The sequence below is a fragment of the Rhagoletis zephyria genome, unplaced genomic scaffold, assembly GCF_001687245.7.
Source record: "Rhagoletis zephyria isolate East Lansing unplaced genomic scaffold, Rhagoletis_zephyria_1.1 Rzeph_scaffold_00962, whole genome shotgun sequence".
Classification (NCBI taxonomy): domain Eukaryota; kingdom Metazoa; phylum Arthropoda; class Insecta; order Diptera; family Tephritidae; genus Rhagoletis; species Rhagoletis zephyria.
This window is the reverse complement of record NW_016158046.1, coordinates 95197-110166: the sequence shown is the minus strand read 5'-3', so window position 1 is coordinate 110166 and position 14970 is coordinate 95197. Positions and strand designations below refer to the sequence as shown.

At 34.4% G+C, this 14970-nt stretch overlaps 2 protein-coding genes across 2 annotated transcripts in view; one reads left to right on the top strand and one right to left on the bottom strand.

Moving 5' to 3' along the window:
• sgl (UDP-glucose 6-dehydrogenase sgl) overlaps nt 1-11481 on the top strand; it is a 17871-nt gene extending 6390 nt beyond the window's left edge. Inside the window, exons 2-5 of the mRNA XM_017615108.1 lie at nt 9316-9454; nt 9568-10217; nt 10282-10596; nt 10696-11481. Coding sequence (XP_017470597.1) covers nt 9316-9454; nt 9568-10217; nt 10282-10596; nt 10696-10872 — 1281 coding nt within the window. The 3' untranslated portion in view covers nt 10873-11481. The remainder of the gene's footprint in view (nt 1-9315; nt 9455-9567; nt 10218-10281; nt 10597-10695) is intronic.
• On the bottom strand, nt 11273-14613 carry Surf1 (surfeit locus protein 1). The gene is made up of 5 exons (XM_017615109.1): nt 14303-14613; nt 14118-14239; nt 13855-14049; nt 11794-11961; nt 11273-11730 (listed from the first exon to the last, which is right to left on the bottom strand). The coding sequence occupies exons 1-5, from the start codon at nt 14498-14500 to the stop codon at nt 11523-11525; spliced, it is 891 nt and encodes a 296-aa protein (XP_017470598.1). The 5' UTR covers nt 14501-14613; the 3' UTR covers nt 11273-11522.
• Between the last annotated feature and the right edge of the window lie 357 nt (nt 14614-14970).

Below are 14970 nucleotides of genomic sequence, written 5' to 3'. Positions count from 1 at the left end.
TCTTTGAAACGCCACACTTTTCTTTGAAATCGCTTTATTAGTTCTCGTGCAATAAGCGTTTTTGTGAAGCTCTAAAAATTACAACTACAACATTTGAACATAGCCCCCATACCTTAAGGTAAGACGTATTCTACGTCAAAATTCAGTTTGTATGGCAGGTGCTATGGGCCCTTTTCCGTTTGTATAGGAGGTGCTACGCCCCTTTATCTAATCCGGATAAGTGTTACTCTATCTTTTAAGTTGGGAAAAATGACACCAGTATGCGAAATTTCATTAAGATCGGTTGAGTAGTTAAAGCGTGAAAGCGTTACAAACAAACCTTTCGCGTTTATGTATATCAGTAAGGATTATTCAGTACTGGCCATTAAAATATTTTTTAGAGGTGAGCATTTTTTACACAGACCCAAATACACAAACACAAAATATTACACCAGGGCTTATGCATTTTTTTGCCCTTGATTGGTTGTGCTCAACGAAAAATCAATATTAAGTAGCAGTTTGTCCTTTAACCTAGGAGGATTCTTCTTTTGAAGAGTTGAAGAAGTATATTTTATACCCATAAATTTAAAATAAGTACCGCTCAGCGACTACCACAAGAAATTCATAAAATAAGCGAAATTCAGTTACAGTTGTAAGAAGCCTTTTTTCTCGCATTTGGTAACTGGCACATTTGTTTGAAAAATAGATTTTATGCGAGTTGCACTAGAAATTCCCCGATTTTCTCGATTTTAGCAAGTAAACTGGTCTTTATTAGAGCTATAGAAGTCAAATCAAAAATGTTTAGAATATTTTTCTGTCTGTATGTTTGTACGCGCAACACTCGAAAACTAATGCATGAAATTGAGTGCAGTTTTCACCGATGTATTGCTAGAGGCATAACTTAGAATATAGCAAGAAAAAACATTAGAGTGTTGCCACCTGTTTGAAAATTGCAGTTTAAGTAAATTGATAAGATAAAGTAAATATTGCAATATGGCTGTCAAAGAAAAAGAGGTTTAAAAAGGCTTACAGTCGAAAATATTTTTGTGAAGGTTGCCACGTGTTCGAAAATTTTAATTTTATTTAATTGATAAGATAAACTAAATATTGAAAATGGGTATCAAACTGAAGAGATTTAGGAAACTTTATTGCTGAAAATATTTTTGAGGAGTATTGCCACCTGTTTGAAAATTTTCTTTTAATTTAATTGATAAAATAAATGAAATATTACAATCAAACAACACAAAAATACTTTTAAGGCGCAGTGAAGCACGCATTAAATTGTAATTTAATGAAGTGCAAGTTTCAAGCTGCTAAAAAATCTCGCGGATTTTTGCCTTTTTTTGCACTCCTATTTTTTGGTGGACAAATGTATGTACATCATATGCGCATTCGTATGAATGTATTCATATTCATTTATTCTAACCATCTTTTACACGTTTAAAATTTTCGCAAATATTTTTTATAACATTTAGTATACATACATATTTATGTACATATGCATGTAATAATGAATTTATAGAGAAGGCTTTTAGTTTTCTTAGTCACGCTGTAAGATTATACCAAATGTCTATGATGTAATCACTCATTCATTGGATACAGAGGTGAAGTGAATAATATTTTTTGTTTTGTTTAGATTTACAATATTTAGAAAGGAATAGTTTACATGGAAGTAACCACAACAACAATTTATTGTTTTATACTTCAGCGTAGTCATTCTCATCAATTGTTTGTGTATCTTAGGTACGTACCAATTGATTTTTCTTATTTACTGCATACAAGTTAAGAGTTATTTCAAGGCCACATAGTCTCGTCTTCGGTGCATTAAACTTTGGTGATGACTTTTTAACATGTTTTGCATTCAAATAATTGAAAAGTGTACAGTGTGTTCTCACTAAATTTGAACTAATCAAAATCAACCGCTTTTTGATAAATGTGGAACCTAAAGCTACCACTTAGCATAATGTGTCCTTCTTTCTGTTTCGAGTTCTTGTCGAAGTTTAAATACGTTTTTTACCCCTTATTCTGGTCCTTATATGTATACCATTTGTAAGGCACGCAGCCATCAGCGTTATCAAAAAAGTTCCCTATCAAGTTTACATTTTCAAAACCACCCAGAGACTTACCCAAAAACTTGTTAGGGGATTTCTGTGCTTTCGAAGTATTTTGGTGAAAGATGAAAAGCGTGAGCTTGACGTATGTATGTATGTATGTGCATAAAAAATTATGTTATATAATTAAAATATGTACGTGCGTAACATTAATGCAAATATTTTCGTCTTTTTACTATATTTGCACAACAGTTATAGTATTTCGTCTTTACTATTTGCTGTTTATTAAACTATGTATTATTTATTTATTTATGTACATATATGTATGTATATCATTCTTATTTGGACTTGTCGAATGGCCAAACAAAAAACATACATTTATACATACATACATATGTATTAAAAAGCGGAAGCCTCGATGATAAATTATACACTAACAAATATGCATGTAAAAGTATTTAAGTATGCCCTAGCCTGGCCTAGCAATAAACAATTTTTAACAAATAATAAATTCTGAGGCATGTATTAGGGCTGTCCCTAATCCGTATTCGAATATCCGATCTACATTGTTATCCGGTTATCCGATTAATATCCATTCATTCGGTTATCCAGGTATTCTAAACAGTGTTTGCACGGATTCGTAAAAGTGTTCTCAAAATTACTGAATATAAAGGGTGTTTTTTTTTTGGACATGTGGTTTTCAAGAAGAAATAAAACGCATATAGTTTAATGTAATGGCCAAGAATTTAGCTTCATTATAAAGATAAGGGTTTGCCATTATGTTTTAAAAATGATTTGGGGCAAGTGACCGCCACGGCTGGCTCGAATAAACTCCAGCCGAGAGGCCCAATTTTCGACCACTTTTCTGTAGCAATTGGGGCCGTATATCAGCAATAACGCGCCAAATATTATCTTCTAAGGCGTCAATCGTCTCGGGCTTATCTGCGGCACGATCTTGGCTCACGACGCGAGATAATGCGCTCACCAAAAGTTTCCTTCAATAAATTGATTGTTTCGTTGGCTGTATGACATGTAGCGCCATCTTGTTGGAACCAAATATATGGACTCATTCGGGTCTTCTTCGATACTCTGCTCCACAGCAGCAATAGCGTCTTCGGTGCGCACTGTACGTCGTTTCAGAGGATGCACATTATCCACTAGAGTAAACGTGGTGCGAAACCGATCCATGGTTGCCTAAATTACCGACTCGGCTGGGCGATTATGTCGACCGAATATTGGATGCAACGCACGATGCGTCGCGCCTACCGAACCATTATTTTGGTAATAAATTTGCACGATTTGCAAACGTTGTTCCGGAGTAAGTCAGTTCATTATAAAATGGCAAACCAAACTGAGTATAAATCAAGTGTCAGCTGTCAAAAAGACCAAATCCGAAAAAATTAAAATTTCAAACCGATTACTCGATTTGTTCAAATAAATTTAAGTGAAAGGTATGAAATTTTAAGAAAAAGTAATTGTTTATTTTTTTGGAAATAAATAAAAGAACACTTCATTAATACACAAACAATTCTTATTTTATTGTTAGCTTTAGATTTTAAAGTCCGGATATCCGGTTGATATCCGTTCATTTTGTTATCGGGATGTACGCTTAATATTCGGATCGTTTAATCAAATAATCGGAAATCCGAATTGTGCGCATTTTCAATTTCTCATTTGCATTTCGGAGGAGACAGGTTCGACAAACTGGAATAGAAGCTTGGCTAAACGCGGCCATTTTTTTTTAATTAAATATGCGTAAATATGTATGTACTATTTCTAAAAATTGTATCTATAATTCCATGGTTATTTTAATATATCGTCGCTTGACGCGTAATACCTCGTGTCCGCCACGTATGAGGTAAAGTTTATATTAGTTACTCTATCTCAATACTTGCCTACTTCACAAATTTAATAATGAATAATTATAGTAGAAGCTCATATTTAGTAAGTTCATTTAGAAAACAATTCAAAAGCTCAGAAGAAAATAAGTTTATTTTTTTTTTGTGAAATTTTCGGGCTATCTTATATGTATGTACATGGTATTGCATTCAGCGTAAACGACGATACGCTAGTTCATATATATCGTTGCCTTAATATAGAAAGGCCCTATCTGACATCGTCGCTGATTTACAAAAAGTCGTAACTAACTGAAAATTGAAAATTTACGTTTTAATTTGCATTTGATCGAATTATGTGGCCTCACATCGTTTTATGCAATAAAAGATTTTAGTTAGTTACGGCTTTGTGCATTTCAGCGACGATGTGAGATAGGGCCTTTCTATATTAAGGCAACGATATGTATGTATATGCTCATAACATGCATATGTATAAGTACTTATGTATACACAGTCACTCACAGAAGTATTCGTAAATTAGTTTTTTCACAATATTCAAGATGCTTTCCATCATAAACCTTTTTCGCTAATTTGCATTTAAAAAATAGCTCAAAAACCATACAAATCATTCTTGCAAACTTTGTACAAAATTCATAAAAATTAATCAAACTTAATAAAACATTCATAAAAATTTCAAACTTTTTATTCAGAGTTTTTAGAAAAATTTTCGGTATGCAGTTTTGCAGCCCGTTCAATTTTAGTATAAAAAAGTGCAAGTTTCAAGCAGCTAGATATGACTGCTGATTTTTTAGAATTTTTTTTTGTCGAGGGTATTGCGCATTTTCTTCCATAAAAAAATAGATTTTGTTCATGCCTTACATACTGAAAATTTTTCTAAAAGGTTTAAAATCTTGATGAAAATTTTTTTAACNATACTGAAAATTTTTCTAAAAGGTTTAAAATCTTGATGAAAATTTTTTTACCTTTTATTCATTTTTATGAATTTTGTACAAAGTTTGCAAGAATCATTTATATGGTTTTTGTTGTAGAATGAGCTATATTTTAAATAAAAATTAGCGAAAAAAGTTTACATTGGCAGACATTTGGAATATTGTGAAAAAACTAAATTGCGAATACTTCTGTGAGTGACTGTATGTACATATCTTGCCATGAAAAGTTGAAATGGGTTTATCTTTGTATACTTCAAACAAACATACATACTTACATACTTGTGTAGACTACAAACTCTGGCATTAAAAAGTTAAAAAAAGTTATTGAGCGATAAAACTTCTCACTCTGTTCTGCTTAATTTTATATGGCTAGCTTAGAGTGAAAATTTGCTAACTCCCTCCTTCGTTTTCTTCAAGTATTTTGCAAAACTTTTAATGGAACATTTCATTGCGGATTCAAGCAAAACATTTATGGCAAGTAATTCTGTCTGAGATAATTTAGTACAAAGTAACTATGTACATACATATGTATGTCCAATTGAAAATTTCGTAAATAAATCTCGTTTTTTGCTTACAAAATTTACAAGATTTTATAGAAATACATACATATACATATACATACTAGCCGGCCTCGTATGCGCGAGGCTTCGCCATAGGTTGCAACCCTACTAAAAAATAATTTGCGCATCTGGAGGCCAAGAGCTTTCATTTGACACCTCATTTCTTGTAATCTAATGAACCGCCCACATTTCTTAATTTTTCGCACAATTTGCAACCCCCTTCGAAAAATAAAACCCTACTGCAAATCGAAGGGTCAAGCCTTTTCCTTTGACACCTCATTTTTTTAAGTCGAATGAACTGTGCAAATCTAATGTCATTAACAAAAAATTCCCTCGCGTATTATACATACATAATTTTTAAACAGATGGCAACCCCACTCAAACAAAAAAATAAAAACTTATTGCACATGCAGAGATCATATCCTTTCAATTCGTACCTCAGTTTTTACAAACAAACGGAGATCTTATAATTTTTAAAAAGTGGCAACCCTACTCAAAAAGTAATACATGATGGAACATTCAAAAGCCGAGTTCTTTGATTTGACACCTTTTTTTTTGTAATCCAACGAACAATGCGGATCTAATCATTTTTGGACAGGTGGCAACCCTACAGGAATCTAAAGTACTAAAGATAATATTCCTTTCGATGCAGATTATATTTAAAAAATCTGTTATAAATCCATTCAGTAGTTTTTGAGATTGGCGTGGTAAAAATACATATCTCGACTTTCCTTTATACTATGTATAGAAGATAGTAATTTTTAAATAGGCGGCAACCCTATTCGAAAAATGAATGCTTTTGTACATGCGAAGGCCAGGCCCATTCATTTGGTATCTCATTTTGTAATCCAACTAATGGCGAAAATCTTTTAACTTTTTAATAGGTGGCAACCTTACTCAGAGAAATAATACATTATTGCACATGTAGAGGCTAAGTCTTTTCCCACTGGGTTGTTATTTTTGTACGTCAGTGAGCGCAAGCCCAAAATGTACATACATTTCGTTTGTGGTGTTTTATCATCTTTACCTGAAAATATTTACTTATTTGCAAAAACTAAACTTCGTGGAAGTATTCACATACTGATACACACGTTCTGACTCGACAAATACATATGTATGTTTGTATATGTTTATGCAAATGCAAATATATGCACCTGCCTTTTTTATTGGGCTCATCCGCCAAAAATCGACTTAGCGGAACATAAGCTAATGTGTAACGAAGAGAGAGAGAAAAAAAAAACATTTAAAACTAACAAAAAACTGATTAGAACCGAATGTGTGAGCAAATTATGATGCCACTCGCCGCCAATTCCGTTTGGGCAACTGCGCGCGTAACACCTTGTACGTGTACAAAGTCATGGGAACACGCGTGGTACTTGCCTTGTATGCGTTTATAAAAAAATCTAGGTACATATATATTTAATACCTAATTTATTTAGATTTTTTACACGTTCGCCAAATTATTGAATCCATTTAATACTTGCAGTTTGTTCAATTTAGATTTGTTGTTATTCAGTAATAATTGTAAATATTGGGGCGTATGAATAAAAATAAGCAATTGCTTTTTCTTAAAATTTCAGATCTTTTACTCAATTTATTCAAACAAAATTGAAGTAAAAGGTATGAAATTTTAAGAAAAAGCAATTGCTTAGTTTTTATTCATACGGCCCATTGTTGTGTTTGGAAGTTATTTCACATAATTTAAAAAAAAATAGCCGTCACCGATTCGCCACTTCTCGCTCGCTATGTTTCAGTTCCGCTCGCTTAAAGAAGAATTTTGCATGTGAAAGCAACAACAAAGTTAGCTAGCACGGATAGACGATAGCGAGTTTGGTTGTACCTCATTGAGTTCGTTCGTTTCGCCACTAGCTAACGGCTGGCGAATCGATGACGGCTAATATTTGAGATTTTTGAGAACTATCCGTTCATGCAAACAATTTACGTACACATGTACATATGTACGTTTGCAATCAGCTAATTAAGCTAAGCTAATTAACGTTTTGATCAATTTTGGCTACTTTTCTTTTGTTTACTTAATGTTTGTTATTTTTTCATAAAACTCTAGCACATTATATAACAAACACTATATAAATACATATACAAATACAAAGTATATTCGACAATTTTTTATATCTATGGAAAAAATGCGTAATACAGTCCGAAAAAAAAAAAATTTAAAATCAACGCGATTTTTTAGCAATTTAAAGCTTGCACTTTATTGCACCAGAATTTAATGGGCTATTAAACTGCATAAAAAAAAATTTGAAAAAACTGAGTAAAAAGTAGAAAATTTAGATGAAAATTTGCATCTTTTTTATAATTTTTGCACAAAGTTTGAAATGTGGAAATGCTTTCAAGCAGATCGAACCGATATTGGTTTTTTTTTGCGCGCCATATTGGATTCGCCATCATGAATTTTTAAAACCAAGCTCTAGGTTCGTATTCAGCAACCCCAAAAGTGTGCTAAGAACCTGCTGTTGCTTTTTCTGTTTTAGTGTTGGGTTCTCCAGTGGCACATATGTATGTAAGTTGCAAAGCGAATTCTAATTTACTGTTAGTTTAGACGCGATATTTAAGACGATATGTTGAATTTTTTTAAAAGACCACACTGTTTTCAATGCGACCATCATACTGAGAGCCTTATCTTTGTAATCCGTCCCATAGAACTTTGGGCACCGTACTGTACCGGTTGACGTGGAACGGCCCATTAACAATTCAAATAAACCATTTAGTATATTGCCACGATTTTCCGCATTTTTCAACAATTTCTGTTGAAGATAACCGCTAGCTGTGGCTCGAAAAAAAAACACGGGACAAAAACGCGCAGAAAAGCTCTACTCAGCGGGGGTGTGGAAATTAGTTTTAGCGGAGCTCGTTCGTGATCTAAGCATCGCACAAAAAAATGTTATTATAAAAGTTGTGAAGAATGAAATCTTCTACAACTTTGGCGAGAACCGTGACAATGTACAAATTTTTCGCACTCTTTGCCAACTATTTATAGTAAAAACTTTTTTTTACCGTTTATATCAAAAAATATTTCAAATTAAATTCTTTACAAATTTGTATTGAACCTTTTTACGAAAAATGCAAAATAAGCTTGCAAATCGCAAAAAAAAACAAAAAAACTTAAATCCAAGATGGCGAAATGTTCCTAAATATCAAATTTACATAGGTGCAATACTGTGAATCTATATACATACATACGTGTCAAGTAGAAGTAAACAACGTCAAAATTTCCGAACACAATTTTATTTTTTTTTTTGAAGAAGTCTAAATTCACTGGGCGTAACTTTTAAACTTTGCTTATGAATTTATATTAAAATCATTTTCTTCACACATAGTCAATACTCGATATGAGGTTTTTTTAAGAGGAGGATGTATTGAAACCCTGTATATCCCATCAGTGTGGGAATTCAACCCGAACTAAATCTCCTACCTTCCTGTACCGTATTTCCCCCCAGTACTACCTTCAAGTATTTCGTCGGGAGGTAGTTATATATATACGTAGATATGTATAATGGATGCGAGCTTGGGTCGATGGTGCTTCTAAAACTCGTCACACGATTGATGTTGGGTTGAACCGGGCGTGAACCCAGGCCTTGCGGAATGGTAGCGCTCACTGCTAACCACTACACCACAGCGGTCGCCTATAAACTTACACATTCGTATAAATTTCAAATGGGAAAGCATGCAGCTAGCTAAAGAACGCGAGTTATGCTCTTAAAATTGTAATAGCCGTTCCAATAGACATCGTACGAGACTAGTAAAACAGATACCATCGAAATAATTAACAACGTTTTAAAAATCCCCCAACGTTTACAACGAAATATAACACAAATAGGAATTACAAAATACTATCAAAAATCGATTAATAATTGAAAAGAGGCAGCAAAATGGTACATGAACCTAAAATGTTCTTTTCTGATTTATTATCTTTCAGCCCGGACTAGATGAAGTCGTCAAAAAATGTCGTAATGTGAATCTCTTCTTCTCCACTGACATCGAAACTGCCATTAAAGAAGCCGATCTGATATTCATTTCCGTAAATACGCCCACAAAAAATTTCGGCAACGGCAAAGGTATTAAATTCATCCCATATAAATTTATGTATATACTTATTGTACATAAAAGTTATGTATGTATGTATGTATGTTAAATCTTAACCAGCCAATTCAATTCTTTTCCACCGTAGGTCGTGCTGCCGACTTAAAATACGTTGAAAGCGCTGCCCGTATGATCGCTGAAATTGCACAATCCAACAAGATCGTTGTCGAGAAGAGCACAGTACCGGTACGCGCCGCCGAGAGTATCATGCACATCCTGCATGCGAATCAAAGGCCTGGCATCCGCTATGATATTCTCTCCAATCCTGAGTTTCTTGCCGAAGGCACTGCCATTGAGGATCTGCTGCATGCTGATCGTGTTTTAATTGGAGGCGAACAGTCGGCCGAGGGTCACAAAGCTGTTGAGAAATTATCGTGGATCTACGAACATTGGATACCGAAAAAGAATATACTCACAACGAATACTTGGAGTTCAGAATTGTCAAAATTGGCAGCAAATGCATTCCTAGCGCAACGCATATCGAGTATAAACTCATTGTCGGCCGTGTGTGAGGCGACGGGCGCTGATGTCTCTGAAGTTGCGCGCGCGGTCGGCCTGGATTCACGTATTGGCTCGAAATTTTTGCAGGCGTCAGTGGGTTTCGGTGGCAGTTGCTTTCAAAAGGACATTTTAAATTTAGTATATATATGCGAGGGTCTGAATTTGCCCGAAGTAGCTGCATATTGGCAGCAGGTGATCGACATGAATGAATACCAAAAATCGAGATTTTCGCAAAAGGTTGAATTGGTTAAAATTTTACAGTCGTTTTTTAAAAATACAAAGAAGCAATTTTTTTTTTCAGATAATCGAAAGCCTATTCAATACCGTCTCAGATAAACGCATTTCGATATTTGGTTTCGCTTTTAAGAAAAATACTGGCGACACTCGTGAAACTCCAGCCATAACAGTATGCAAAACACTACTGGAGGAGGGTGCTAAGTTGGACATTTACGATCCGAAAGTTGAACCAGAACAAATAATAGACGATCTGACACATCCTAGTGTAACGGAATCACCCGAAAGTGTCAAGAAGGCTGTGCAAATACACAGCGATCCATATAGTGCAGTGCGCGGTACACACGCGATTGTACTTTGCACAGAATGGGACGAATTTGTGGTGAGTGAGATACCACATGAAGAAATTATTGAATAGAGAACTTTAAATAAAATATGTGATTATTATATGTTTTGTTTTTTTCTATTACTAATCGCGCAGACATTGGACTACAAACGAATCTATCAGTCTATGATGAAGCCAGCCTATATATTTGACGGGCGTAAAATTTTGGATCATGAATGCTTGCAGCAGATTGGATTCCACGTACAGACTATTGGTAAACGTTATCAACGGACAGGTCTAATGAGATCTTGGGGAAGCGTTCCGCAATTGTAGAAAACCGCCATCTAAATTTTTAAGTACATACATCCATATACATATATACATATAGACATTCAAGAAAAATTCTGCTGATAAAATTGCAATGAAATGCGTGTGAGACACATCTCAAGCTGAGCTGTTTGGATAGGAGAAAAATAACTGAAACCTACTATATGCATACAGTATTTTTTAATATTTTGCTGTAACATTTATTATTGTAAATATTTAAAAACGTGTGTACGCGTATGTATGTACGTGTACATCTAAAAGATATAATTTGCATTATTTTACATTCATATAACGTCGTATTAAGCACATTTAAAGTTCGAATTCAAAGCTTTTTTAAATAGCCATGCAAACTACAACCAACTATGTATTCGTGCCGCCAATCGAAACGACGGTAGTTATCTTACTTCCTCCCAATAGTACTTACATATGTATACGTCAATGCAATTTACTAAAACTTCTAATTACAAAACATACATTTAAACAAATATTCAAGCACATTGTATATACGAACTTTACACGATTACATTCGTTCAAATATGTATGAAATCACAAAAACATGTACGTAAAAACAAGTCGTCTTTTTATTTTAAATAAAAGCGTACTTCAAGCATATAATCTACTTTTGTTAATAAAACATTTGAATTTCGTGACTTTAACTATGGAATCCTCCTAAAGATTTGACGATACCAAAGGTAGGAGGTAATGGCTGATAAACTGAACCACGTTAGCAGGTATGACAAGTGCTCATTACGCATTGTGACACGTGTCTGGCCACCTATGGGTCCACCTGGAATAGATGACTCGTATGTAGCATCTAATATAATTGGTACTGCTCCGGTTAATGCACACATTTTCGGTAAGTCCCTGTGGAGGAATAAACGAATGCATTTGCAGCCAACATAAGTATGAATATAAATTAATATTTACCTGTAGAGGAAAACACCTCCTTTGTGGTCGGGGGAAAATTGTGGACGACTTTCCCCCATTCGCACTATGCCAGTCAACTCTACTTCAGTTTCTATTTGTCCTTGGGCTCGTGTTTCGGGTTTGACTTGTTTTCTTGACACCCAACCACGATTAATCAAAATTACTTCACTTCAAGTGGCAATGAAATAAACAGAAAGTTTTTAGTGCTTTAAAATTATAGACGTGTGAATTTTGAAAATTTGGAGCCAATTCAACTACTAATGAATTCTACATATCGCACAATTGTTGCAAAGTTGTCATAATCCAAAAAATTGAAAACTCGAGAAAAACAGCTTTGTGGTTCATCCGATTTTGATGAAATTTAGTTTGTACTCTCTCTTTTATTAGAAAACCCTAAATATAAAATATGGGGAGGTTTCGATCACTATAACGCCCAAAACTCACAAAAAATATGGGCCCAGTCATTAAATGTGATGGAATTTCGGTTAATTTTTGTTTCATGCTTTCCACTTCAGAAAACAACTTTACTACTTTAAAATTATATAGGAGTTCATATTCTCTTTTTTCCCGATGTTTGGTGGGATTCTTCCATTCTTCGAAAAATTGTTTTCGCGAAATTATGCAAAAAGAAGTTGAAAATCAAACATTAAGAAAATCGAAAATTACATATATTTGCAAAGTCGCGCGAAAAGATCCAATAATATATTTGAAAACTACATAAAATTCTCTAAGACATGCGTCTAATCTCAAGACCTGACGGACCAGTACTCATACTTCTTTTACTAATAATCTTTAGCATTTACACTTCCAAGTAACTTTTTTGATAAAAATAGGAAAATACTAAATAAATGATAAATACCTTCACCTGAATATTCCACGACATTTAGGTAATTGATTACAGTTGAAAAAGAAACCCTTGCTGTAATGGGTCCAGCGCCAAATGCAATTAAACTGACGCGTCGATTGCAGTATTTTTTCATGATTCGTTTTTGTTTTAAAATACCACTATGCACTATTAGCCCCACCTTTTTGTGAAATTTAGCTACCATTTTAGGAAGTGTGATTGAATTCTTCCCCTTTTTCTCTTGCTACCGAAAAACCATCCCTGTGGGTGGGAGTGTCAAATTTTAGAAAAAAGCTACTTACAAAACCTTTATTAAATCATGGTATTATTTTTTTTGGAAATACGCCGTTGGAGGAGAGAGGGGGTGAGTAAATAATGTGAAATTTTGTATTTATGACTTTTACTTTTCATTCTCTAAGCCCAACCGGTTTTTTGTATCAAGTGTCACCATGACTTTTTTCTACCTGAATACATATAGTCGAAACACTGTGGGGAGCTGGGTTTTGAGGTTTATATAATAATTTTATTTTTATAAACAAATAATAATTTTTAAGAAAAGAAAAACCGACTTCTATTCTCATATAAAAATTGAAGAGTACTGTTAATTTTTTCATGGTCAAGTGATCGGATCTAAACCAAATTAATATGGGACCACCTCTGAGGTACCACCTTTCTGAAAAAAAAAGAATTATAGAAATCGGTTAACGTGGCCCAAAAAAAAAAAGAAAATATTCCGACGAATAGATAATCTCCTTTTTTGAAGTCGCTTAATAAAAAAAGAAACAGTCGAAAAAGTGGATTGAAATACAAAAAAAATAGTTGTCCTAACCCATGGCGGAATAATGGTATAATCTCTTCGTTTTGGTTGTTTGTGTTTCCGACAAGGTAGGAGTATGATGTATTGCGTCCGCACTTAGATGGGTATGCATGACCTAATGACAGCTAAAACATACATAAAAGCGGAAGGAAACACGAACTATTCAGAACGAAAAATGACACTGAAGATGACATAATGCCGAAACCGGTTTGTCTCCAAACCGAATTTGACAAGGGATGACGGAAAATCGTTCCACAATACATCAATGGTATAATCGTTCTCACCAAAATGAACATGACATGGTTTCAATTGCTTTTAACAGGTTTGTAAGTATTAAAAGGATCGATATCTTCATTAGAACTGAATTGCTATTGGCTCCGAGGCAGCTCAAGGTACTTACTCTCTATCTGCCAGTTTAAACGGCGTTATCACAAGATAGCCATTGCCGATATCACGTTGTGAAAATAAGCCTCCAGCGGTTTCACTTCCATCCGGGCGTATGAATGAACGAGGTCCCATAATAAGTTCCTTATTATGTATAAATTTTCCACGCACAGCAACCAACCGATACTCCATAGCAGACACCTCGCTAAAGCTGAAAGAAGACAATTGAACTTAGTAATAAAGGCAATCATTTTAGTTTAATTATATATGCATCATTACTCTGTGGGTAGTGGTACTGGTGACATTTTGGTTTGAAGCTCCAAGTTCCTGATTAATTGCTCTTTCCATGCTTTGCGTTTCACTTGCCAGCACCCTAGACCAAATGTAGACACTGGGACAAGCTGATATTCAGGTAATATGAATAACTGCTATAAAATTAATAAACTCTGCAGAATGCGACTTACCAAGAGGAACCAGCCAAGAGGTGTTATTTTCTTCTTGCTATCAATCCGCATGGTAGCGGTGCCAGTCCCACCAGTCGATTGCCATTTTCGATGAACCAAAGAGAACGTGTTTGACGTAGGCAGCTTCCCAAATGGATTTGCAATTAATTTTGTTGAAACGCTGTGTTTTACAAATGTTTTTGCCTCGAGTCGCAGCATAATTTATTTATTTTTAATTGCACAATGGTAAATAGACTTTTTTCAATCAGCGGTTAACGATCAGCTGATAAAAATGTTGCCATAGCATAAGGCCAGTATGCAGCTCTCAAGAAAAGCGAAAACTCCATGCAGCATTGCCGAATTGACGATTTCGTCATCATTTTGACTATTTTTTTTAGCTCAATGACGTTTTGACGATTTTTTATTTTAGATTTTCCACCTAATTTCCAGAGAACGTTAAATACATCTATGCATTTGACAGCATACTTTATCATTTGTAAAATGTCGCCAAAAAAGAAGATTCGAGCTTTTCAGACCAAATTTGTATTTTCCACCAAAATAAACGATGTTTCTACTCTGAAGAATTCTGCGAAATGAGAAAATACTTGTCAAACAACAAAAAAGGCAGTTGAAAGCAGACGAGATCTCGCAATGCGAGAAAAAGTATGCTACGTACTTTTAGCGGTCTA

Coding starts and splice junctions, on each gene's coding strand:
- Surf1 (XM_017615109.1), bottom strand. CDS start 14,500: ATGCTGCGACTCGAGGCAAAAACATTTGTAAAACACAGCGTTTCAACA. Junction 14,240..14,302: donor CTCTTGGCTGGTTCCTCTTG/GTAAGTCGCATT, acceptor CCTGAATATCAG/CTTGTCCCAGTGTCTACATT. Junction 11,731..11,793: donor GGAGGTGTTTTCCTCTACAG/GTAAATATTAAT, acceptor ATTCCTCCACAG/GGACTTACCGAAAATGTGTG.